Source organism: Carassius carassius, chromosome 33 (genome assembly GCF_963082965.1).
Source record: "Carassius carassius chromosome 33, fCarCar2.1, whole genome shotgun sequence".
Taxonomy (NCBI): Eukaryota; Metazoa; Chordata; class Actinopteri; order Cypriniformes; family Cyprinidae; genus Carassius; species Carassius carassius.
This window is the reverse complement of record NC_081787.1, coordinates 25,327,869-25,354,246: the sequence shown is the minus strand read 5'-3', so window position 1 is coordinate 25,354,246 and position 26,378 is coordinate 25,327,869. Positions and strand designations below refer to the sequence as shown.

At 37.2% G+C, this 26,378-nt stretch overlaps 1 protein-coding gene across 3 annotated transcripts; it reads right to left on the bottom strand.

Annotated features, from left to right (window-relative positions):
• Nucleotides 1-316: 316 nt before the first annotated feature.
• LOC132114011 (janus kinase and microtubule-interacting protein 1-like) lies at nucleotides 317-26,085 on the bottom strand. 3 transcript variants are annotated; one of them, XM_059522120.1, is made up of 20 exons: nucleotides 25,818-26,085; nucleotides 22,677-23,171; nucleotides 21,522-21,701; nucleotides 21,251-21,364; nucleotides 20,487-20,633; nucleotides 20,123-20,272; nucleotides 16,198-16,257; nucleotides 14,333-14,461; nucleotides 12,866-12,991; nucleotides 12,424-12,507; nucleotides 10,496-10,558; nucleotides 10,300-10,398; nucleotides 3,166-3,261; nucleotides 2,832-2,885; nucleotides 2,675-2,740; nucleotides 2,521-2,589; nucleotides 2,292-2,369; nucleotides 1,292-1,495; nucleotides 1,017-1,082; nucleotides 317-755 (listed from the first exon to the last, which is right to left on the bottom strand). In XM_059522120.1, the coding sequence occupies exons 1-20, from the start codon at nucleotides 25,959-25,961 to the stop codon at nucleotides 705-707; spliced, it is 2,475 nt and encodes an 824-aa protein (XP_059378103.1). In that variant the 5' UTR covers nucleotides 25,962-26,085; the 3' UTR covers nucleotides 317-704. The 3 variants fall into 3 exon arrangements, with proteins under 3 accessions (XP_059378103.1, XP_059378102.1, XP_059378104.1); XM_059522119.1 differs by lacking the exon at nucleotides 317-755 and having other exon boundaries at nucleotides 934-1,082; XM_059522121.1 differs by lacking the exons at nucleotides 317-755; nucleotides 12,424-12,507 and having other exon boundaries at nucleotides 934-1,082.
• Between the last annotated feature and the right edge of the window lie 293 nt (nucleotides 26,086-26,378).

The window sequence follows — 26,378 nt, the reverse complement described above, 5'->3', positions numbered from 1 at the left end:
CCATACTTTTCTGGCTGCACCTTCTTCTCACATGCCTTTTTTTCAGTGTTCTGCCACCTTCTCTGATTGGGACTAAGAAAGTTGCCATCTCCATGTGGTAAGTCTAGCACAGTGAGGTGAACTCAGGTCGGGTGAGTGAGACGGTCTGCAGTACTTTGCCCATCCCAGACAACAAAAGGATGAGGGATGGATTATTACTTTACTGCCACCTACTGGCTGATCTAAACAATAGCTTGCTTTAAAGTAAATAAATGCGAACCTCCCATTGTCTTGTTCACATCTGAATTAAACTTTAAAAAAGATTAATACAGATAAATACAGTTATCTGTAATTTTAATAAAGCCTTCAAGAGCACATGTGAAAAAAATACAACTTTATTAAATTAAAATAAAAGCAGTCTGACAATTGCAGAAGTGTCTTTAATACTCAATATAGCAAATATTTAGGGTGCATTCATTTATATTTGTTCACACTATTTTCAATCGGAAAAAAAACAAGATTAAGCAGCCTCTGGAACTCTTGAAATACGAATTATTCTCTTCTGAAATAAAATATTAAAAATATGTTTCGTACAACAAACTGAGAAATGATTGTGTCACCAAAGTTTCTAGTGGCAAAAGAGATCTTTCGTCTAGATACTGCACCTGTGTGTGTTTGAGAAAGATAGAAGGAGATATAGAGAGACAGTATGATGTGTGTAGGTTTTAAGGCCAGAGAATAAAAGCTAGGGAGAAAAATAAGAAAAGGAACAAAAACTATAAATTATAATAAACACAAATTTCAAACAAGAGAGAGGAGAGGAGAGGAGAGGAGAGGAGAGGAGAGGAGAGGAGAGGAGAAGAGGAATCAGTCTTACAGCCAAATTTGCATTTATATACATTATTAAGAATTATTACCAGCCCAATACTAAAGTCCACAACTACTCTATTTAAAGATGAACATTTAAGAGAGAGTATCTATCCAGAACATGATCGAACACACTGATAAACACGAGAGAAGGTCACATCCATACACACCTTCTCTTCAATCTCTTTGATTTGTCTTCTCTGCATGTCAATCTTATCTTCAAGTTCTCTGATTCTCTGTAAGTCAAATGATAAAGTACCAAATCATTGTTGAATGATTATTAAACACAATCATTGTTAAACACAAAAAAAGAATGTCCAAGCTGTTTTATACAATGAAAGTGAATGTGAACCAGGGACAATCATTGACTTTAATTATGTGGAAGAGCAGCTTGGACAAATACTTTTTGGAAATTATTGTAATTATCAAATGCACAGATCCCAACCTGCTGTGCAGACTGGAGGAGCTCCATGCGTTGTTGTAGAACGAGTGTGTCGGCATGGCGACTTTGCCGCAGGATCTGTCTCCGCACTGCATCCATTGACTCAGCCAGCTTCACACGCTGCCTGTCACTCAAACTCTCCCCCAAACAGCTGTCTGGATCCTGTTGTAGGGCAGCATATAATGTAGCCTCCAGCTCCTGCACCCTCTAAACATAACAAACAAACATGTACACAATGCTTTTTAAATGGCAAACGGTAATGAGTTTGGCCATATTATGTAGCGAAATTGATTTTTAAACAATTTCACATCTTTTCATGAATTTATCATTTACTTATGGTCAAACTGACCAAACTGGCACTTGCCACAAATATGGTACAAACTGTTGCCCTGTCACTTTCCAAAAAGAAATGAAGGTACTTATTATACAAAATAAAAATTCAAATGAATATTTTCTTATTGTAATCACTAAAAATATACAATACATTCGTTTTTTACTTGAGCTAACAAATACACTTCCTGCGATCAACTAGCACACCAACGTAACAGTATTGTTTAAAATTTTGGGCTCAGTAAGATGTTTTTTAAAACTACTTCCAAACACAAAAAATTTAATAGTAAGTGTATATATTATTTCATTTATGATAAATATAATTTAATTACAACATTTGTTTCCAAGCTAGCTGCTACTGAGTTACAGCATAATTAAGGGTAAATCTGAAGAATTATTGTCCATTTCAGTAGAACCTTGGAATTAATTAATTCTGAGTAATTTTTTAATAAATATTATCAAATTACAAAAAGAATATTTTATAAAATATGCAAATATATGTATCTTGGCCAAATAGTTTCATATTTCACCTCTCCTGTGGTAAGCCAACAACATTTCTATTACTGACACATTATAGCAAAAACGTCACAAAAAGTATTCAAGTATACTCATTGATTATAAGTATCCAGAAGTGTTGTTTACACTGCTACATAAAAGACATACAAAGTCCTACCAGTTGGGCCTGATCAAGAGCTTGTTTTCTGTAGTCTAGTTCCTCTTCCAGGAAACCTTTCTGTTTACTGAACAGCTCCTGTTGATAACATCAGTTCACCATGGTCAAGACAGGAGCACACACAATTTATACATTTTTAATCAAGTGACATCAAACCTATCACTAGACTGACTGTTAGAACAAACAGTTCAATACATTTATATCAGATGGCATGAATGGCTGTTCTTACCTTCTCATTCTCCAGATCAATCATTTTCTGTGTCAGCGCTGCCTCAGTGTTGTCGATCTGCTTCAGCCACTGGTCACAAAGACACAACAATACAATAGAACTACTAATAAAATGTAAGGCATCTTATATATAAAGAGACTGAAGGACATGATACCTTTTCACATAAAGACAGCACAGTGCCTGCTTGAATGACTGTCACCTGCTCCTCGTTTCGCAAATTCTGCCAATGAAAACTGAAGTGTTCATTCTCTCTTTTGAGAAACAGGAGTAATACGTGCACATATAAAAAAAAATAAAAATAAAAAACATACCCCATTATCCCCAAGAATGTCAAGCTTTTTCATGAGGTCAGGAATAATGACATCCTAAACCAAAACACATGAATATGAAGCATACAGTATGTTATCATACAGTACATATATACAACTGTGTGAAGTGTGCAATTTGTGGTATTGTATATGAACTGTACAGTATAAAGTATATTTTATCATATTGTATATTGTATAAGTCAATGGTGCTAAACTCACATTCCTTCAACCACACATTACTTTAGTTAGTGCATTATGTAGTTTTGAATTAAGTAAACATTAACATTAAAAACTTCGGCATTACATTGTAATATGCCAGCAGTGTGTGGGTTTTTACCTTGACATCCTCTTGCTGGCAGTGTAGCTGTAGAATACTGTTGTTTTCAGAGGCAGAGATTTGCAGGTTAAAGGCAGGAGAACGGCGTTCCCTCTCCTATAAGTTAAAAAAGGAATTGGGGGTCAAATATAGAGATAAATCATTTTTTTTTTCATCTGGAAAGAAACTGTAGTTTTAGAGTAACAGTTAAATTATTAAATATTTCGGGATTGTTCAACCAAAAAAAACGTTTTCTTCAGAAGTAACTGTTCAACAATACACAGGCAGCTCTTCAAAATACAATAAATAAATAAAAAATTGAAGAGTGACAGAGGGGAGCAAAAAAGAAGCACATAAAGATTCTCCATGTGTTTTTAAGTCATAAAATAGCATACTGAAATATGACTTAAATTTTGGTCATTTCATCACACAAATGCTATTATATGACTGGACACTATGCACATTTATGGTACTTTAACATGTATTTTTTTTTTTTACCATTATTGAAGCATGAAAACACCACTCTAGTGAAAAAGAAATGCACTTAAAGGGTTAGTTCACCAATAAATCAAAATTATGTAATTATTAACTCACCCTCATGTCATTCCAAACCCATGAGACCTCCGTTCATCTTCGTAACACAGTTTAACCCTCCTATTAACTTTGGGGTCAATTTGACCCCATTCAATATTTAACGTCTGTAAATACATTATTAAAATTTAGTTTTTTTTCTTCAGATTTAATGAGTTTTCCTAATTTAATGGGAACAACTCTGTAAACATAAAATTAACCTGCAGGTATTTTTTAAATGTCCTGTACACATTTTGTAGCATCGGTGTTCCAGGCTCTTTTAGCTGTATAAAACATAAGAAATATAAAAATTTCACACACATTTGTTTTGATTGTTTTATTGAGGTCACTATAACATGTTATAATTATATAATGTTCATTATAATTTTACATATTCAATATTATATATAAAAAAACTTCCCTCTTTTTTAGGGCTCTAACCTAACATAACCATATCTGAAGTAGTTCACATGACATTGGACATAATTCTCATGAGAACTTTGATGTTCCTGTGCCGTAGGGGAGGGGAAAACATAATTTTGCGAGAACTTTGATATTTCCTGTGCCATGGGGAGGGGAAAACCTAATTTTCATGGTTTACCAAACAAAGGGGAGGAGCAAACATTATAAAAGCATGAAAAGAAGCATTCTAAACCATTTCTGTGTGCTCTCTATGTTCTCCATCTCTCTCATTTGAAAATGACATCTAAGCAAAGATTTTCTGTCAATGAGATTTTGTCACAGGTTTTTGACAGTGAAAGTGACATAGAGGAGAATGTGTCTGAGACCGATGATAATATTGAGGACCCTGATTATGAGGCATCCTCCTCAGATGAGAATGAGACTCCTAATGTTGACCCTCCTGTTGTCTCTCAACCACCCACAAACCCATTACCTTCCAAAAATGGAAATTTATCATGGTCCCGCTCACCACCTGAACAAGAGGGTAGACTTAGTGCTGCTAATGTCATCAAAATGGTTCCAGGGCCCACTAGATATACTGTCAGCCATGTCCAAGATATAAAATCAGCATTTCATCTTTTCATCACACCATCAATTGAAAAGAATGTACTTGAAATGACAAACTTAGAGGGTAGGCGTGTGTATGGGGATGGTTGGAAAGACTTTGATGTAACTGACTTGAAAGCCTACATTGGGTGGCTCATTTTGACAGGAGTCTACAAGGCAAAAGGAGAAGCAACAGCAAGCCTTTGGAATGCTGACACTGGAAGGGCAAAATGCAATATGCCCCTGAGGGGGCACATCTTGTAGCTTTTGGTCTCTCAACCGAGGTTGCTGAGATCATCCAGAACTCCCTCCATGAGGAAACTGTACACCTTGAGGTGGAAACCTTTCACCTCCTGGTGCGAAGACTGCCAGCACAACCCAGTTATTTGCCCAGTTGGGACAGTTCTGGAGTTCCTGCAGGCCCTTCTCTCTGCAGGTTTGACCCACTCCACCCTGAGGGTCTACGTGATGACCATTAAAGTCTACCGCACCCCTCTTAGTGGCCATTCAGTGGGCAGACAGCCTCTGGTTACATGTTTCCTCTGCGGTGCACTGAGGCTGAGGCCTCCGGCCAGAAGAAGTGGTTGATCAGGATGCTATCCTAAAACCTTGAGTCCTCTGATCTCCCCACACCATTGGGAGTCAAGGCTCACTTGAACCGAATTATGGCAGCCTCCAAGGCCTTCTTGTCAGGTGTGTCTATACAGGACATCTGCAAAGCAGCTGGACGGTCCACACCCCTCACATTCATCAGATTTTCTTTCTCTTGCCTTAATTGTGCTCTTTTATGGCTCAAAGCCATACTTCCGTCATCCCTCCGAGTTCCATACTTCCGAGTTCGTTTCATTCCTAGAAGCTGACGCTCGTTCCACCTTACGTTCTTTTATAGCTTCCTGGTCGCTACGTCGCCCGCCTATGACGTCACGCCCATTCATGAGACTGATTTCACATACTATTCAGAGCTGGTCATGCTGAAGGGTGTTCCCATAGCGTTTCGGACGCAGCGTCTCATTCCCTTCGGGGAACCATGGTTACATACGTAACCTAGGACGTTTTTCTTGGGGTCAAATTGACCCCACACATTATGTTTGTTGCAATCCTTGATAACAAAAAAGGACTGTTATGTGTTCCTTACTGATGTTTTGATTGTGATGATGTTCTGTTTAAATATAAATATTTAAATGTTTAAAATAAAATCCTTCAAAATGTTTGAAATTGTGTTTGTTTTTCCCGGGGTCAAATCTAGGAGGGCGGTGGAGCGGAGTCAGAACAGGTGGGAGGGACGGAGGGCCAGGTCCGTGTAGAAGTGGAGTGCCCGGGGACCGGGGCAGAGCCAGCAGAGCAGGAAGCCCGGGTGGAGTTGACAGAACAGGCATACATCAGACTAGGGCTGTAGCTATCGAATATTTTAGTAATCGAGTATTCTACCAAAAATTCCATAGATTATTAGAGTAATCGGATAAAATTTGTTTTTGCTTAATTACAGTGCAATATTAATTATGCAAGAGAAAATAAGACTCCTGGGTCTCTTAAAATGAACAACTAAGTTTCCTTTTTTAGAAAAAAAATATTTTTACTTTTTAAATGCATAGAATGCATACATCAAAAATAAACATTTAATTATTACCCATTGTTTCTCTGTCTGTACTTGTACTGTGAACAATGACAATAAAGTTGACAGATGAATTAAGTGCATTTAAGTGCCATTCAGTTGGGGTTTAAAATAAACCATTTTCTGAGATGCACATTAAACATTAAACACATAAAACATTCATTTAATTTATCTTTTAATTATTGAAAATGAACTTAACTTTTTGGCAAACAAAAGGGATTTACTATTTAAAATAAACCATGGAAGAAATGTGATTAAACCTTAAAAAATATTTTTTTATTTTATTTATTTTTTTGTAGTAGGCTATGTACATTCTGCTGAACAATAGTCTTTAACCGGACTTTTATTTTGACGGGTTGACGTACCTTTACAGTTCTGTGTATGTGATGTGACGCTAGTTTTACTCAAATCAAACGGTCAGATGCTCATGAAGTGACTGTCAGAGCAGTTCTGGAGATGTTGTTCATGTGTTCACGTCTTTAGTGACAGCAGATGCTGAAATCACCGCATGCGTCACGCGCGCTTCAGTGTGTGTGTGAATAAACGGAGACGCGCTTCTGCGCCATTCATTAACACAAACACGCAGAACATGCAGGATTCATATTTAAATAGACTGTTCCGACTTAATATTTACAGATATTAGTCCATATCATGATTTGATGTAAGTGCAATGACCTATTTTTGATTAATTCATTCAAAATTTGGCAAATTCCGTGCCATTCCGCATTAAACTGTAAATTCCGTTTTTATGACTGGATTCCGCGATTCCCTCCGCGTTTTCTGCATCGCGGAAATCATCGGCCCTAGTTGTGGTATGCCAGCTCTATCTTGCAATGGACACAATGCCACGACGTTCTCTTTACATTTGCCCGCGCCCTCAAATCAAAACACTGCTGACTCCTTGCAGTATGCGAATTCGGACGCAGTGCTTGTGTCTCCTTCCGCTTTGTGGGTGACGTAAACGCGTTGTCAGAACCTGACGTGAGATTTAAAATAAATTAAAAGAGACTTCGAGGCAGAGGAATTTGCCTCGATCATTTTTTGTAATCAAGTTACTCGAGGAATCGTTTCAGCCCTACATCAGACCATAGTCAACGGAACAGGCATCTACCATGGCGGAGCAGGCGCCCTTCCTAGGCCTAACATGGGGAACAGGAGCCCTTCCTTGGCTTAACTGGGGAACAGGAGCCCACCAGGCAGAGCTGTAGCCCACCAGGGCAGAGCAGGTGGAGCCATAGCCCACTAGGGCAGAGCAGGTGCATCCGGAGCTCACCAGGGCAGAGCAGGTGGAGCCGGAGCCCACCAGGGCAGAACAAGGGGAGCTGTAGCCCACCAGGGCGGAGCAGGTGGAGCTGGAGCCCACCAGGGTGGAGCAAGGGGAGCTGGAGCCCACCAGAGTGGAGCAAGTGGAGCTGGAGCCCACCAGGGTGAAGCAGATGGGACAGAAGCTCACCAGGCCGGAGCAGAGGACCACCACAGTGGAGTCGATGGCACATGAGAGCAAATCTGGTTAGGTGGGACTGGAACAGATAACATAAACAGATTAATGGTGGCCTCTGTGGCCATGATAAGGCAGGTAGAAAGTTCACACATGGCCTCTATAGCCATGACAGGAATGAACGAAACTTCATAGATGGCCTCCATAGCCGTGACAGGACAGAGCGAGAGTTCATAGGCGGCCTCCATGGCTGTGACAGGACAGGCGGGGAGTTCATGGATGGCCTCCGTGGCCATGACAGGACAGACAGTGATTTGGTGGATGGCCTCTGTGGCCATGACAGGACAGGCAATGGGTTCATATACGGCCTCCATAGCCATGACAGGAAATGATGAGAGTTCATGGATGGATACTACTAACACCTCTGAAGGTTCTGCAGCAGTTGCCGCCACTTCTGGAGGTTCCACAGCAGTAACAGTCTCGTTGACAGCAACACAATAGGCTGAGAGAACATTGCTGGGCACAACAGACAATATGAAACGAGGCTCTGGATGATCAGCTGAGACGTGTTGAATCTCTGGAAGATCTGTGGTGATTTGACTGGGCTCACAAAGATCAACTGTGGCTTGATTTAGTTCATGAAGATCAACTGGGACTTGACTTTGTTCACAAAGATCAACTGGGACTTGAATTGACTCATGAAGTCTAACTGTGGTTTTACTTGACTCTTGGCGGTTAATGGGTGCCTTGACCTGACTCTGGACAGTCAGCGGTGACTTGACCTGACTCTGGACGGTCAGTAGTGACTTGACTGGACCTTGTTTCTGGAAGATCGAAGGTGACTTGAATTTGTTCGCGAAGATCAACTGTGGTTTTACCCGACTCATGGGGGTTAATGGTGACTTGACCCGACTCTGGACGGTCAGCGGTGACTTGACCCGACTCTGGACTGTCAGCGGTGACTTGACTGGACTTTGATTCTGGAAGATCGACGTGGACCTGACTTGACTCTGGAAGATCAACGGGGACCTGACCTGACTCTGGAAGATCAATGGGGACCTGACCTGACTCTGGAAGATCAACTGTGGATACTGCAAAAGTGCCGTGTTCCTCCTCCACAATACCCACAGTATATGCAGAGCTGCTCAGTTGGAGTGCCAGATTAATGTAAAACTGCAGAGTCCAGTGAGGATCATGCAAAGGCATGAGTGAGCCGAGCGGCTCAGATAGGCCACAACGAAAAAATATCATCAGGCATAACTTGTCCATGTTAGAAAAATGGGCCAACTCTACAAAGTCCATCACATAGTCCAAGATGAGCCAAATTCCTTGACGTAGACACATAAGTTGGCCAACTGGGTTCATGACTGAGCTGGATGTACTCCTTAAGGCTGCTGGATCCTGGTTTGGTTAAGTCTTCTGTAGAGTGAAGTCAGAGACGTTCGGATCCAATTGCAGTATTTATTAGAGAATGGTCAGACAGGCAGAATTCAGGTAACAGCGTCAAGTGTGTCAAGGGATATCCAGAATGAATAACAATACAAGGCAAAGGTCAGGGCAGGCGGCAGAGTATCACAGGCGGTATTTACAATCCAAAGTCAAACACAGAAAGAACAAACACAGGGAAACCGCTTGGAAATGCCAGACAGAACTAAACAAAACTTCGCAATGTGAGTGTGGATGAGTGCAACCTTTATAGTGTCACTGATAGGAAACAGGTGTGGTTCAATAATGAGTTCCTAGGCAGGGGTTTGTGGGAAATGTAGTCCAGGGTGTACTGAGTCATATGAAAGTCTGTGTGGTGAATAGACGGATGTGCAGTGACCGGATCATGACAGGAAGGGTAAGTAAAAGATGATTTTTTTGGGGGGTGAACTGTCCCTTAAAGCACACTCATTTAACCAGATGTTTCAACTGAATAATTTTTTATAACCACACACTATGTGTAATTTCTGTAATCAAACAGTATGCACTTAATTATATGCAGTAATTTGAACTAAGAAAGTGTTCTTTCTAACTGGCAGCTGCAGTTACCATATGCTGTAAGTTGGACTCTGTAAATGAAATTACATTCTCACAAATTTTTTTAAAATGATCACAAAGAAATATTCAACATCTCATAGATGTATAACATTCTACACAAGTTTTTGAAATGACCATTAAAAAAATAGTGAATTTGTGCATTGATAAATTAATAAAAAATACATGCAGGAGGTGTAGTAAAAAAAAAGAAAAAGAAAAAAAAGAGAGATTGGTGAGGAGTTTCATTCAAATAAATTTTATTCCACTGAAACTTATAATTAACAAAACAATAGTGATATAAATATACAGTTCTTAATACAGAAAAATTAAAACATTTAAAATGTGTATGAAAATATTTATAACAACATGAAAACATAAAACTCAAAGCATTGCTGGTTTTATGTATGTAAGGGTTAAAATGGATTCATGTATGTAGCTTGTGTAGACATGAGCCGGGTTTGACCATCCCTGTTTGCTGCTGTGGGAGCAAAACAGATTCTCTTACTTCCAGTTCTAGAATGCGGAATTCAAGCAGCTCATTCTGATCCAGGTTGTCCTGAACTTCTGAGCGTAATCGAATTTCACACTGCTCCAGCGATACTATCTACCACGCACACACACACAAACAAACACCAGAAGAATGTTAAGTGTTTATGTTTGAGTATATGTATATTATAGGAAACTAAGGACCCAGGCTGTACCTTTTCTCTGAGTTCCTGGTTCACCCTTAGAAGATTTTGCTTTTCCTCCACCCACTTTGAGTCCTGCATAACATAAACCCACACACAAACACAAACACCACTACGAATTACACTACCAGTACTTGTAACACTATTATCACTAATCACACACAATCCACACTCTCATTTTCATAAATAAAACACATCAAATATCAAATACTCAGTCTTAAACAAAGAAATGCATAAAGAAAAAAATAATGAAAAATAATAAAGAAGTTACCGATGGAGAAAATAAAATGTATTAGGCCGCATGCAGGTCCATTTCCATATTTTACAGAAAAAAAAATAAATCAAGTAACCAATAAGAGACAAGCAGAGAATAGAAAGTAAACACAATGCAAGAGCATATAGACCAATGATAAACATACACTGTGAACCAACTGATCATTAAGCCAAAAATAGCTACATTCGGAATAGCATACTATCATACTACTTTTACTATTTCTGCTGTATAAAGTATGTATACTATGCACAGTATGGAAAATTCACATGAACTTGATTTTTAACTCTTTCCGTACAAAAATTTGAGCAAAAATACTACATTTTTATTTCTAAAATAATAGATGGCCAGCGTTCACCTAATGAAATGTTCAACATTATGTGATCAAGCAAAACATTGTTGCACACTACTGCTTGAAACATTTAGCAACTGTTAAATAATTCACAGTTCTGTTTCATACTATTTAAAGGGTCATCAAACACTAAACTACATTTTCTGAGATTTTAACAAGAGTTGTTTGTGTTGCACATCACAGTAGACAACGTTAGCATCCATTATTTTTATTTTTATTATTCTAGGAGAAAATGGTTAAGTTTTTTTTCTAATCTGTAGCTTACCACACCTAGTTTTGCACCCTTTTTTCAGAACTGTGGAGAGAACTAACTAAAATAGAGTGCAACAGTTCCAGAAGTGAAAAAAAAGTCCCTAGGGAAAATGACTTTTAATGACTTGCAAACCTTAAAGACTCTTCTAAGGTTGTTAATTGATGGTATATGCCTGCTGAAGCCACAGGCCAGATTATTTCAACATTTTTAAAAGAATAATGTTTGCAGAATTTGTGGTGAGAAAAGCTCCCATGAAGCATGTTAATATCTATCTATCTATCTATCTATCTATCTATCTATCTATCTATCTATCTATCTATCTATCTATCTATCTATCTATCTATCTATCTATTTAAAAGCAGTTTTTAAAGCAGTTACAGTCTCATCTATTTCTCTTCTTGTCAGATTTTAACATACTTTTTTAATGTACTGTAGTGATACACCTCATAGCTGGTTGGCTTGGTTATAATGCTTTACTGAAGACTTTTTTTTTAATCCCTATGTGAAAATTAATGGAAAAAAATATTCTGGAACCAATGCCATTGGAAAAGTGGGTGTGCACTAATGCACTTTTTAGGAGGTTTCATGACCCTTTAAAAAAAACAGTAGGCAGTAAGCTAGTATTCCATTCCGAGTAGGACTGAAACGAAAGACCAGCAATATATTTGTATCCTAGTACACCCCCAATTTTTGGTCAGTGAACAGTACAATTCTCAAATCTAGTGTTAAGGCAGGCTGTGAAAACAACCTTATAGTATACAGGGGAGACAGCAGGGCACAAATAGCATGAATATGAAATGATTACACCATAATTAACAGTGCTGATTGATTTGATTAAATATACATTGAAAAAGCAAAGTAAAAAGCATTGGTCAAGCAAAGGAAATGTACAGAAATTACAAAAACTGTAAAACATGACTGATCCTGTGGGGAAAGTCACATGATTTGGTGCCATATCTTCTCTGTGTAGTGCAGCACACAAGCATGGCTGTCAGAAAGACAAGCAGCAAAGCCAATGTGACTGGAGTCAGGGGTGTCTTCTCCCCGCCCTCTTTCTTATTTACCTGCCCCTTCTCTGCCAAGCTCCGCTCCAGGTCAGCAATCCGTGCCTGACAGCCAATCAGCTCCGTCTGCAGCTGCTCCCGTGTCTGACGGACAGAGCACAGAGCCAATCAAAGAGCCAGCCTAGGGCATATGTACGCATAAACAGTCTATGCTTTTGAATTATAATTTTTTTTTTGAGGCAGGAATTTTCGGCCATGCTTGTTACAATGCTGGCTGTGACCAACAGATGAGTGGTATTTCAGTGTGGGCAAAGGAGATTCTGAAAAGATCTTGGAATTCATTTAAATTGTTTTTAAACACTGGTGCAATTTAATTCAGATAAAAAAATTATTAAAAAAAAAAAAAAAAAAAAAAAATAGTGGTAAGAAAAGGATCCTTCAGAATGTCCAGTGTTGGTGGGGTCAAACATGCGTCTGTGGAGTTGGCATCAAGGGCCCTCACCCTGCAGTGTCTCTCAGGGTCCAGAGGCCCTGTAGTCTCCTGCAGAAGTGCATAAGCTCGCTGCAGTGCCTGGTACTCTCGTGTCAGCTGCCGAAATCGCAGCTCTGCCTCCTCTTTGGAAAAGCTCTGATGAATATCAAATGCAATTCCATGTGTCACATTTGATTTTGAGCTGTTAATGTAAAATATGAAACAATTTCACAAGACATTTGCTCAACCTCAAGTTGCTCCATCCCTGTAAGACTTACTTTCTCCTGGTGAACACAAATTAATATATATTGAAGAATGCTGGTAACCAAAGAGTTTTGGGGGAGTTGGTGTGGAGTTTATACAGCACCAAGAAAGTCATACAGGTTTGGAATGACATGACGGTGAGAAAATTATGTCAGAATTTTAATTTATAGGTGAACTATTCTGAGGAAAAAACTAGTTAAGTTGTTTCTGAAAATCAAAAACACAATTTTTGGTTATTATTGTGTATCTATTTTTTGGGTTATGGTTTTGCTTGCCTGCAGTGGCAATCTTTTTGAAGACAATTTTATTTTTTTATAAATAACTGTGAGATACAGCTGTGCGGTAAATACAGATGAAACTTAATACAGTGCGATAATACAGTTTACATTTTGCTACAATAAAATGTTTGTTGAAAACAAACAACTGTTAACAGTTAGTAACAGTTTCAGTCAGTTAACTAAAATTTAACTCAAATCAAATTTGTGCATTTTTTTAATGACATTTAGTGAAGAAAATCTTATTTAATGAAGAGCATAATCGAGATAGCCGAGAAGAACACTACAAGAACACATTGTTATGAGATCGTCTTCATGGTGCAGTTATTATAATCCCACTCCTCGTTAACTGGCTCCGACTATCAGTAAACAACATGAAGGTAGGGGGCCACTTAGGAACAAGAGAACTGCTGAGATGCATCATCATGTTCCCTTGAGCACAACACTTAACTACATCTGACCAAATAACAAGCCTAATTCAAATAAATGCTTTGAATTAAACAAACACTGTAGTTTGACACCATGTTTACACTCTCAAGGGCTGCCAAATTTATTAAATGGACATGAAGACTACAGTTTTACACTGTCAGAAGATAATCAAAATGTTAAGGTGGTGTTAAAGATTTTCATATACTGCTATGTGGCTGCTAAAATGTTTGGAGTTGTTTTTCTTTTGTATTTATATGTGGTTGCTCAGAATTCAATTTAAGAACTCAATTAATTTTTCATGGAGAGTAACCAAGTATCTGTACTGGGTTGTTGCTAGGTTGTTTCTTACTTAGAAAAATAATAATATATGTATCTTCAATAAAAAAAAAAAAATAAGTAAAATGAATGAATAAATAAATAAATAAAAACTCTTTTTGACCCCAAACTTTTGAACCTTAGTGTAGTTGAGTTGCAAGAAAATTTAGAGCAGGTATTAAGGTTTGTAAAATAATTTATTATTATGACATACATCTTCAAGATCCTCTTCGGGGGTGGCAGGGGTGTGATCGGTGCGATCGGTGTTATATGATGTCAGAGAGGACGTTTCAGAATCGACAGATTCTTCGTCAAATCCAAAATATGTCTCCACAACATGCCTCTGAGAAAGAAAGAGACCATTACTTAAGTATTATACACATATTAACATTAAACTAGTGTAATAAAATCAATTACTAACCTAACTAAAGTCCAATTTATATCTGCAAGTATAACAAAAATATACATGCTGTAACTTTCTGCACAGTACAGTTAGCCTCTCCTCTCTTTTGATTAGGAAAAAAATGATGGTACCATATGACCTGCCCAGGGAGATCAGTGTGTGTAAGTGATTTAACAAAAAATATTGTATGACCCTGACCGTTTCTGCTTTAATATCTTTTGGAATGTCTTACCGTAAGTGCATTACTGTAAATGTTAATTTTTACAAAATGAAGGAGTCACACATATTGTCAGTACTACCCACATATGCTGTGAACACAGTGTGACTTCTTTCTAAATCCATAATAATAATAAAAAAAAAAATGCTCATTTTCATGGACCTTACAGTGTTTAACTGACACGTAGATGTCCTTTGATTGCATAAACACTTTTTGAAGAGAACTGAACTGAGCTGGGTGATAACATCCCTGAATCAACCGTGAACTGACTTTAAATGAAAAACTGTTTTCTATTGCCCTTTTGCATTTTCAGCAAATTTTTTTTTTCCTGTAAAGCTGCTTTGACACAATCTGTATTATACAAAGCGCTATATAAACAAAGATGACTTGACTTTGAATACACTATGCAATCGCTCTTACCATCGTGTTTGTAGGTCATCTCCTGACAGCCAGAGAAATACAGACACACCAGAGCACACAGACACAGGAACATGGAGAGATACAGCACCAATAGGAAGTACTCTGGCATACTGGATGTGCATTTGTGCTCCCCAGTCCAGTGTTATGGTATGCGATATATCCTTTTAACCTCTTTAACCAGCATCGTCTTCCTCAGTGGTCACAGGAGAGTTACAAATGTTTGTGTGTTAAAGCCTGTGTTACGGTAATCTCTTGATGCTTCTCTCTTGCATGAATTTATAGTCAGGTCCACTGACTCCACCTCCATAGCAATGGTTCTTGAAAACGAACAACTAAATCCCACCCCGAGACGCCACAAACACACACACAGGTTTACTTCATTAAAATGAGAATATGCAGTACAATATACAGTATAAAGCTAATCATAATAAGGTTTATATATTAATTACTTCATATTTTAGTTACCCAAGCTTTTAGAATAAAATAAAATACTATTTCATTTATTTAATTATTTCTTTTTTTCTTTCTTTCTTTTTTTTTTTTTTTTTTTTTTTTTTATCCAGGACATCCTCAAATGTTCCCAAATGAGGTTTTGTCAGATTTGGCAAAAAAAAATTTTTTTAATTTTGTATCGAATATACAGTAAAGTAAACCCAAACATATGCAAACTCTGAAGGACAGTGACATTGCATCTGCGCTTATAGACTTTTGCATCGTGAAAATAGGATTTTTAGTTGTTTGGATGACAAAGTAAAGAAAAGAAAAGAAATCAAAGACTGTTTAAGTGATGTTAAGCTGGTGAAAGCATGAGAAAGAAAAAAAGAACTTGGCTTGACTCAGAGGTCTCGAAAGGCCAATTAATGTGCCAATGTAACCAGCACACACACAAAGAAACACACACATGCGTGCACCAAACACACACTCCTCAGAGGAGACAGTTGCTTAGCAACAGTGTCCATATGCTTTGAAGAAAAGAGAAAGTGACCAGAGCAAAACTTCCATCAAATATGGTTCAAGATAATTCACCTAATTAACTCACCTTGGGCAACTTGATGTTTTTTCGCCTGTTCTTTTTGTTCATTATCAGCCTGTCCCGTTCCTGAAAGCACATCCAGACACTACATTAAATAAGCTGTTAACAATACAACACAATAACCAGTGTTGGGGAGTAACTAGTTACATGTAACGGCGTTACGTAATTTAATTACAAAATAAATGTAACAGTAATCAGTTACAGTTACTAAGAAAAAATGAGTAATTAAATTACAGTTACTTATGAAAATTGTAACGATTACAAAGAGGATTACATTTGAATATTTACACACATCCACATACAGCTTATTTCTTTCCCAAATTGCACTAAGACATATGGCCCATAATCTCCGAGACGCGGAAAACACATTCGTAGAATCCAGTCATACAAATGGAATTCAGCCTATAACGCGGACGCAATATGCCACATTTTGGACGAATAAATCAAAAGTAGGTCAGTACACTTGAATCAAAACCCGATATGGACTGATGTCTGTGAATATTAAGCCTCAAAAAGACTGAAAATGAATCCTGCACGTTCTGCGTGTCTGTGGAAATCAGGCGCTGACTGGACATCGGGAGAACCGGGACTATTCCCGGTGGCCTGGCAGACGATTTGGCCTTCTACTTTAATATTGTTATTGTATAATTGCAGGCCGAATATACTAAAGCGATTATTTCCGATAATCCGCCATTCGATAATTAAATCTCTAATAAATCATGAATCGGTTAGTCGTGACTGGCAATGGTTGGGCTCGCGCGCTCTCCGCGCCTCCGCCGAACGGTTTGGATCAGACTCCGAGTAATCAATGAGAGAGAGAGAGACCGGAGTGAGATGTGTAAGCGCACAGCTGGAGCAGAGAAGCGACACTTCTGTTCAGGGTTTCAGGTGCAGGTCAGTTTCATCTGTAAAGATGCTATTGTAGTTTTGTCTTTGTTTACTTAGTCAAGCAGCAGCAGCACATTGCTCGCAATCACTCAAAATACTGTATAAACGACGTCATTATTATCTTTTGTAATGTTACAGTAGTAATTTAGCAGACAAATCATCATATTTTATCATAGGTTTAGGGGGAGCTAGTGCATACAAAAACACAACCCTTAGGGAAATTAATGTAGCCTATGGTATGGCACTAACCGTGGTTTAACTATGGAATTTGTAGTAAAAATAAATACAAGTGGTAATTCATTTGCCAAAAAAACAAAATTGCACTTACAAAACATGGTAAAAGTCGAATAAAAACCTTCAGTATTAAAGTCATGAGAGAGATGGGTGGATAATGGAAGTGAAGGTGCAGTTCAGGAGAGAACTCTTAATTACGTTCCAAGTCCCCCAACCTAAGGATTCACATTTTTTCATGTCAGGTCCAAAAAATAATAATAGGGTTGTCCATGTTTCAGAATGGGTTGTGGGTGTATGAGTGGGAGATTTCCCAGCCTATTTTTTTCCCAGTCCGCCCCTCATGGAAATTAATCTCTAGAACAGTCACTTCATGAGCATTTTTTACTTATTTTGAGAAACTATCATCATATCATATACAAAGAGACAGCAGTGTTTCAAAAAGACACCAATGTTTCAGGAGTTTAGTACACAAAATAGGACACATGCTTATTAGATAACCGTACTTGAGTTGATGTATATGCTTTTATTTTTTTATTAACTATTTTCCCCCAAACCATTGTTAGATGCAGTTAGATGCCTGTAGTTATGCAAAGATTTGGTTTAAAAACAGTATCTATAAACTAGTTCTTTTGATTTTAAATCTGCTTTGAACTTCAGACCAATCTCTAAGTAAAAGGCAGTACTAAAGTCTGATTGTGTGGTGGATGTGTTCAAATGTGATCATCTTAATTTAAGTGATGAAGGATGGTGAAAGTCTTTCAGTATTGAGCACTACTGTAAGGTTAAACCTGCATGGTGTAAAATGGTTGAAGATGATTAACAGTTGCAAATTAACATTCATTAGAAATTTATAAAAGTAATCAAAATGTACTCAAAAGTAATTAGTTACATTACTTTATTAAAGTAATTAAAAAAGTTACACTACTATTACATTTTAAATAGGGTAACTTGTAATCTGTAACCTATTACATTTCCAAAGTAACCTTCCCAACACTGACAATAACACATAACTCAGAATCATCAGCAGCACATCCAAGGAGTAAGTCTTATTTCACACTGAATCAAGTATGAATGTTATAATGTTATGTTATAATTCAAGTTTACACTACTGTTCAAAAGTTTTTTGTTTTGTTTTATGTTTTTGAAAATCTCTTATGCTAACCAAGGCAGCATTTACTTTATTTGAAATAAAATTAAAACAATAATACTGAGAAATATTATTATTATATAAAATAGCTGTTTTAACATATTTTTAAAATTACTTATTTCTGTGATGACGAATGCTGAATTGTGGTACTGAATTTTCAGCATTATAACTCCAGTTTTTAGTGTCACATGATCCATCAGAAATAATTATAATATTCTGATTTGGTACTTCAAAACATGTATTATTATTCACAATTATGATTTTTATGGAAAACATGAAACATTTATTCAGGATTCTTTAATGAATAGAAACTTAAAAAAAAAAAATCTTTAATTTCAAATAGAACAAATATTAATTATGTTTTTACAGCCATATTTGATCTATTGAAAGCATCCTTGCTGAATAAAGTTATAAAAAAATGAATTTCTTAAAATAAATGGTAACACATTAGTGTAGTACAGGGACACATTCTCACTATTAACTAGCTGCTTATTAGCATGCCTATTATTTACATATCGGCTGTTTATCAGCATATTCTGCATGACCATATTCTACACTCCTAATTCTACACAATACATAAAATCTTAACAACTACCTTACTAACTATTAATAAGCAGCAAATAAGGAGTTAACGGAGGCAAAAGTTGTAGTTAATGATTTGTTAATAGCGAGAATTGGACCTTAAAATAAAGTGTGACCAAATAAATAATAAATAAAATATTTGAGTGATTATTACATAAACATTGTCACATGCAATAGTACTCTGATGCTGGCAATATTGTATTATCAGCTAACTCCTCATGTTAACATACGTCATGAGGAAGGGAAGAGAAAATGAGAGTGATGCTGTAATTCATTTCTAATTAGGCTTTGTCTTAATGAAGTAAACAAACTAATTAACGGAAACAGCACTGATTACCAAACACAAATAATTACAGGCTAAGACCAATTAGAGAATAAACACACAGTGCACACACACTGACACAAACAGGACACAGGCTATGTATCTGTAAATAAATGTAAAGATGAAATCTTGAAAAGAAATGATTTTTTTTTTTAAATATATTTTAACTTCCTGATTTTATTATTTCTTATTTGCTGATGTGAACAGAGCTGTGTGAGTGAGGGAAAATGACAAATAAGTGCACCTATTATGGTTTTTCAGAAATTGCCAGTCATGTAGTGTATACTGTATATATTGCCATTTGAGAATGTAAAAGATCTGCAAAGTTTCAAAGTGAATGATAAATTAAGTTTCTTTCCCAAGTGAAAGAACCGATTCTGAACGGCCTGAAACAAGTCATCTGTAATTTCATTCTGACTTCCTGCACAAACCTACATAGGTTTGTCACAACTTTGGTTAATGATCTTTATTGGCTAATGTGTAGAAGACAGTATTTTCTGTGCAGCGAAAGTGAAACCACTTTGCATGTACTCCCAAAGGATGAGGACTGAGTATATTTTCTACTGAGTGTTCAAAGCGCAGTTTTGTGTTGTATACAATGTACAATAAGTGCACTGGTGTAGCCCTCTGCTAACTGGCTCACTTAGATTTTTATCTTGAAATTCTTCTGCTAATCAGCTGTAGGCCCACTATTACCCATGTTGATACCTTCACTGCAAATATCAACATGTGTGTGTTTATGGTTCACAGAAACAAACCTGTGTGAGCTCATCTATAATGCCACGCTGCTCGTTGATTTGCAAATGCAGATACTCGACTTCCTGTTGCTCATGGGCATGACTCAGGTCCGTTAGAGAAGTGTGTCTCTTCAGCCCACCTGACTGCAAGTTCTGCTGGGATTTCTCTTTCTGAGGAAACACAGCGACAGATTTACTCTATAAACACTGTTTAAGTACAAATGTAACAAATGTTAAATGTTTATTAAATGAATTCTGAATAAAATCAAAATATATATTTTGTGATGATGTAACAACAGCTGAAACAATCAGATCCTGATTATTAAAATCATGTCCTGTCCTACATTATTTCCCATAATTTTCCATTTTCCCTTTAACAACAAACCTGTTCTGCGTTCTCTCTACTGAGCGTCTTCAGTTTGTCCTCCATCCGCTGTAGAGTCTGCTGCAGCTCTTCATTCTTTTTATTCAGACGTTTATTCTTCTCCATGAGAGGCTTTATCTCTGCATCTGTTTCTCGCACTCGTTTCAGCTGTATGACAGAGACAGACTGATCTAGATACAGAATGCAAGACATTTGTGCTAAACTCCAATTGGGATTTCTATCAGAATCTTACAGATTTCTACAACACAAAATACAAATCTTTTGAGAACAGTGGCTTCAGATAACAACAGATAACATATGATTATATAATGATCATAAATCCTCATATTTATGTGAACTGTCTTTTTTAGTATAATATGTTACCCTGATGGTGTTTTTTCTGTATCACCCTGTGCTATACATGAGCACTGGCCATGTTTTTGATCAGGCCATCATGTGGCTTTTTATCGTACCACCTGGTTAATGGTTCATTTTAGTATTTTGGTAGTTAAAGGAGATTGGTATATTAACATTATTTTACTTAATTAAATATTTGGTTATAATTGTTAAAATATACAGGCACCAATATTCCATCCTATTACTGAAACATTATCACAGTCATTTTTGCACTGATTTTTTGGCAATAACAGCTGACATTTTTAACTCTTTTTTTTTTTAACTAGATTTAACAGGATATTTTACAGTGTATGATTCAGATAAGATCCTATTAGATAAATTCCTATATGATTTTGCCTTTATTTTGTTGAGAGTATATGTATACATACCAGTTCATTTCTCTCATCTGACAGCAGGGTGTTTCTGTCCTCTAGTTTCCTGATTACTGCCTGCAGCTCAGCGATCTTCATCTGAAACCTCCGTACATCCCTCTCATCCGCGTCCTGTGGATAAACATACTTTATTGTGTGATGACAAAGTTCATCATGCAGGAAAAAGTTTTCGCCATGTTAGTCCAGCTCTAATGTATGTTAATGTTCCTGATGATATATACAGTAAAAGCTTTTTGTCAGCTGTTTCTGATAGCAGAACAGAACAAACCTGGTTATTGACAGAGTCTGTGTTTTCCCCGAGGAATGGTGCCACCTCTCTCTTCGGACTCCCATAATGTCGATCTGATTCCTCTTTCTGCAACAGTAGACGCTGTGTCTGTCCCGCCTGCACACCCAGCTCTTTTTCCAGTGACTGCACCACACGATCCCTGCTCTTCAACTCATCCATCTGACACAAACACAAACATACTTTTGAGTTCATGCTTTTTGTGGTCCAATTCATAAAATGTCCTTCCTTCAGGTCTACCTGCTGTACTAATAGAAAAAATGGAATTGAGGTAATTCCTAATAATTCACTGATATAAAAAACTTGAAAGGTTTTTGGCCAGTAAAATTTTGTTTAAAGATTTAGATTTTTGACAGTTAAGACATTTACAAAGTTGCAATATCTTTCTATTTCAAATAAATGTTGTTATTTTGAACTTTTTATTCATCAAGAAATCCTGAAAAAAGGTTTCACAGTCTCCACAAAAATATGTCGCAGGACAACACTTTTCACCATTGAGATAATAAGAAATGTTCCCTGAGCACCAAATCAACATATTAGAATGATTTCTGGGGGATCATGTGACACTGAAGACTGTTATTATGAAGCTGAAAGCTGCAAGTTCAGCTTTGCCATTACATTAATAAATTACATTTTGAAATACATTCAAATAGAAAACAGATATTTAAAATTTGTATAACATTTGACAATAAACAAAAACATTTAAAAAACTTAATGACCGCACCCTTTGAATGGTATTATACATAAACTGTTTAAAAATTCGAACCCAGGTCTCTCACACCAATGGCATGTGTATTATCCACTGCGCCAACACCACCCCACCACTATCTGTGACTGATTCATATAAAGAATGAGACTAAGACATTTTAAGGGCTTATATTATACATTAATATCAACTTATCAGCTGATATTTGAAAGGTGATGCATGTCAATATTTTCTTCTATTCAAGCTTAATACGCAGAGACGTATTAAGGGTTGGTTACCCACTGTGTCTTTGTTTGTTTTATTCAGAGAAGTTACACTGATTCAACCAATGGCTTGAGACTGGAGCGGAACTTTCAGCTATTATTTTTACAATTCTATGTGGTGACATTCACTGGAACTTTTTTTTAAATAATTCCATCAATCCTTCTTACCAGTCTCCGGATTTCTCTCTCGCTCTCGCGTTTGATTCTCTGAATCTCTTCCTGATGAGCTTGATGGGCCACCCTGAGATCAGCAGCTTTGGCTCTGTCGGCCTGCACAGCATTGGACAGTGCCTCCTCTGCCTGCCGCCGCAACATTTTCGCCTCTTGCAGCTCCTGCGTGAGCCTGAGTTTCTCTGCCTCGTAGCTCCTGCGGGCCTCCTCTCGTGCCTCCTCTTTCAGGGCATTACGTAGTTCACCGCTGGCTCCATCCCGTAAAATACAGACCAGTGCCTGAAGCCGGGCCAGTTCTGTCTCGCGGAGACGTGCCGCCCGGGCCAGCTCGGTCTCATGTTGCCGAGACAGGCTCTCTCGTGTGGCCGACACCTCTCGCTGCTTCTCTTCATGGAGCTTGACGCGGAGTTCCGTGAGAGTGACCGAGTGCTTGTGCTGCTCATTCTCTCGTTGGGCCCGTAACTCTTGGAAACGTTCCCGTAATTTACCCACCTACAAATTGAGAGACAAAGTGTGTACACTGACACCAACCAAGGTGAACATTGCCATTCACATTAAGTCTTAATTCTCATAATGTCACAAGTTTACCAACAAATTTCCATTACTTCATGCATTCCATAATTAGAAAACGTATATTGAAATGTCCCATTATTCTCCCAGACCTCCATCCTCTAAATTTACTGACCGGATTTGTTCCTAGCTCTTTGGCACTTGGCACATATTCTCCAGACTTTGTTTCCACCATTAGCAAATGTCTTCATATTATATTTTATAACCTTCAGGTTTTTATAATGGTTTAGAGAGAGGGACAAAACATAGTGAGCTAGCAATGAGCAAGAAGGAATGAAATGTACCAAACTAGTCAAGCTCTGTGTAAAAAAAATTGTATGATTTGACCAGTTCTAAAACTATGTTTGATCATATCATTTGATTATGTGAAATATTTCCCATAAACTGCCACATCTGTCCTAGCTTTCTAGCAGTGTTAAGATGTCCCATTGTTTGATGCTTCCAGAGGGTATGGCGTGTTATCTCTTCTACTCATCATGGCCATGAAACAATCACTGGCACATATTACTGCTCAAAACGGGTAATGGATTTTGGGATATTTTGGGATTCGTGAATGCAGAAATTTGTGAGCGATTATGGATGCTAACATGTCTGAAAAACATCCAGATTATGTTTTCTGGATCACACTGTGATGTCATAAATAAACATAAGCAGAGCACAAATTCCCACTCCTCTCTTTTCACAAATCATAACTTGTGTCTCCTGGTTTTGTACTGATACTTATGTCATTACTATGGCAAATGATGTACTGGATACTAACAACTCGGTCTGAAGAAAAAAAAAAAACAGATCAGATTTCATCAACTGCAGCATAATAATGGAGACAGTTCCTCGTAAAAAAAAAAAAAAAAAAAAAAAAAAAAAAAAAACAAGTCTGCGCTTGCACATATACTTTTAAATCTTTCACACACCTGTGTGAATATTGATATTTTTACCCACTTAGTGTAAGTAGGACTTAAGTACATCTTTATTTGAAATTTCATAATTACTTCTACTGTCTTGTTTGGTAAAGTGTTCTGCTAAATGTACTAACAAGCATTTATGTTAAACTAAATTATACTTTATTGTTATTTCTATTAAAATGTGTATGACATGCATTTAAAAACATTTGAAATTACACATTTGTAATGATAAAGTTGCAGTTTAGTTGCAATTTAATTTTAAAATATGTAAAATAGAAATGTACTGTATTATTGAACAGCATTACAAAAAATTATAATGAAGTTAATGTATTTCTTTAAAGCAAGACAAAAGATTATGTAAGAATGGAGCGGGACCGTCTGGACTGAGGGACGACTTCCTAAGAAAATAAAGGACTTTATTGATAAACAACATTTGAACACTCTCTTGAATACCCTCCATCATAAGTAACAGTGCCATCGGAGATGCACTACACCTAGCAGTTCACACTTCACCATCGCATTCCCTACACTTAGTTTCACTCAGAATTGCCAATAGTATAATATTCTGCATTAATGAAATTGATATTTACAGTCATGTTTGGTGTCATTTGAATTGTCTCAGTGCGACTGGTACTGAGACAATTCAACCTTAGAAAAGTAGATTAAAAGATAATACAGATCCTAAGAGTTAAGAGATATTTTGATTACTGTAATGGGAGTGCCCTTTCCTAGGGTCTTCCATGTAAATTACCTTCTGTTCCCATTGAGGCGTAAACTACCCTGGTCTGGGACCTGACCTAATCGAATTCCAATTGTTAGTTTCTGTCTTCATCTCCGGGGATGTTTGTTTTTGGTCTGAGGTATTTAAAGGATTGCAGCAAAAGGATCAGGGCGATTAGACAGAAAGCCCGTAGTGTGGTGTGTCTCTTCACTTCATTCTATGTATTTTCTAAGGTCAGGTATCCATATTTTACTTTTAGATTAATCTTTGAGAATTTTATGTTTTATAATGCTATGATTTGATATGTTTCAATTGGATATATAATTTGAAGAACACATATTTACCTGACTGATAATAAATTGTTACATTTGATTTTATTCAGTTTTACTCTGTAATTATTGACTCTAGTAATTTACGGTGTATCCTTGTTAGCAACATGAGCACCTGAGTGAACAAGTTAATATAAAAGTAAAGAGTTAACTAGAATAATCAAATGTAAGAAGAATACTAATTAAAAAGGCATACAACCAATTTGCATTTCAACCTAAATTCAAGGTCATAATAAAATGGAGTCAGATTTGAGTTTAACCTAAATTGAATAACTCTACGCACTGAAAGACCGAACACGCAGGAAACCTTCATCCAGCACCGGATACCTTCCTTGAGCCGAGTACCTGGACCTTACAATTATTAAAACATAATGGTTTAAAATGCAATGTAAAATAAAAACCTTTAATTTGGCATGATTACAAAGTCCTTTTAAAAGTGTACTTAAGTGTCATGAAAGTGTCTCTTTAAGTACACTTAATTGGCTTTTTTATGTTATTAATATTATATTAGCATTAAATTACTATTATATTATATATATAGGATTTGAAGTACTACTAGTGCACAAAATCAGACTGGGTGTAAATGTGAACAAAGCCGTGCAGTAGATGGGTGTACCTTGCCTCTTTCCTGTTGTAGTTCATTTTGCAAGTCACTCAGTCGGTTCCTCAGCTCTTCATTGGCTGCCTGCAGAGTTTCTATTTCCTGTTTTCCTCTGCTCTTTTTGGGAGGCGGGGCTGATGTGGGAGTAGTTGCAGCCATCCTGCCCAAATGATGATTCACCAGTCAAATCCTCACTTCCACAGTCAGATCTCACTCTAAACCTTTTGTAAAACTGGAAATCGACCACACCATCACTGGCATCTTCCTCTTCTCCTGATAGAAACAGAAATGGTCGGTCTGTGAGTTCAACATCCAAAGTGACTGCACAGACAGTTGTTCCACTCAGTAAGTGCGAGGGTGTTGCCCTTACACGTTAACAAACTACAGTCAACACTAACATATCTTACACACATACTGATCTGAACATTCAAATGTGCCATATGTTCACTGGAATTGGCTCAGAGATATTTTGCATGTTGGTGCCACCATCTAGTGGTGTCTTATGGTATTACGCGACAACAGATGAGAGGCCAAAAAAATGTTTGTGGTGTTGTTGGTGCTGCTGCTGTTGTTGTG

Excerpts from the sequence above, each read along its gene's own strand:
- LOC132114011 (XM_059522119.1), bottom strand. The coding sequence starts at position 25,961 with ATGGCTGCAACTACTCCCACATCAGCCCCGCCTCCCAAAAAGAGCAGA. Across the intron at positions 14,462-16,197 it reads AAAACATCAAGTTGCCCAAG|AGGCATGTTGTGGAGACATA; the intron begins GTGAGTTAATTA and ends TTTCTTTCTCAG. Across the intron at positions 2,590-2,674 it reads TGCTGTCTTTATGTGAAAAG|TGGCTGAAGCAGATCGACAA; the intron begins GTATCATGTCCT and ends CTTTGTGACCAG.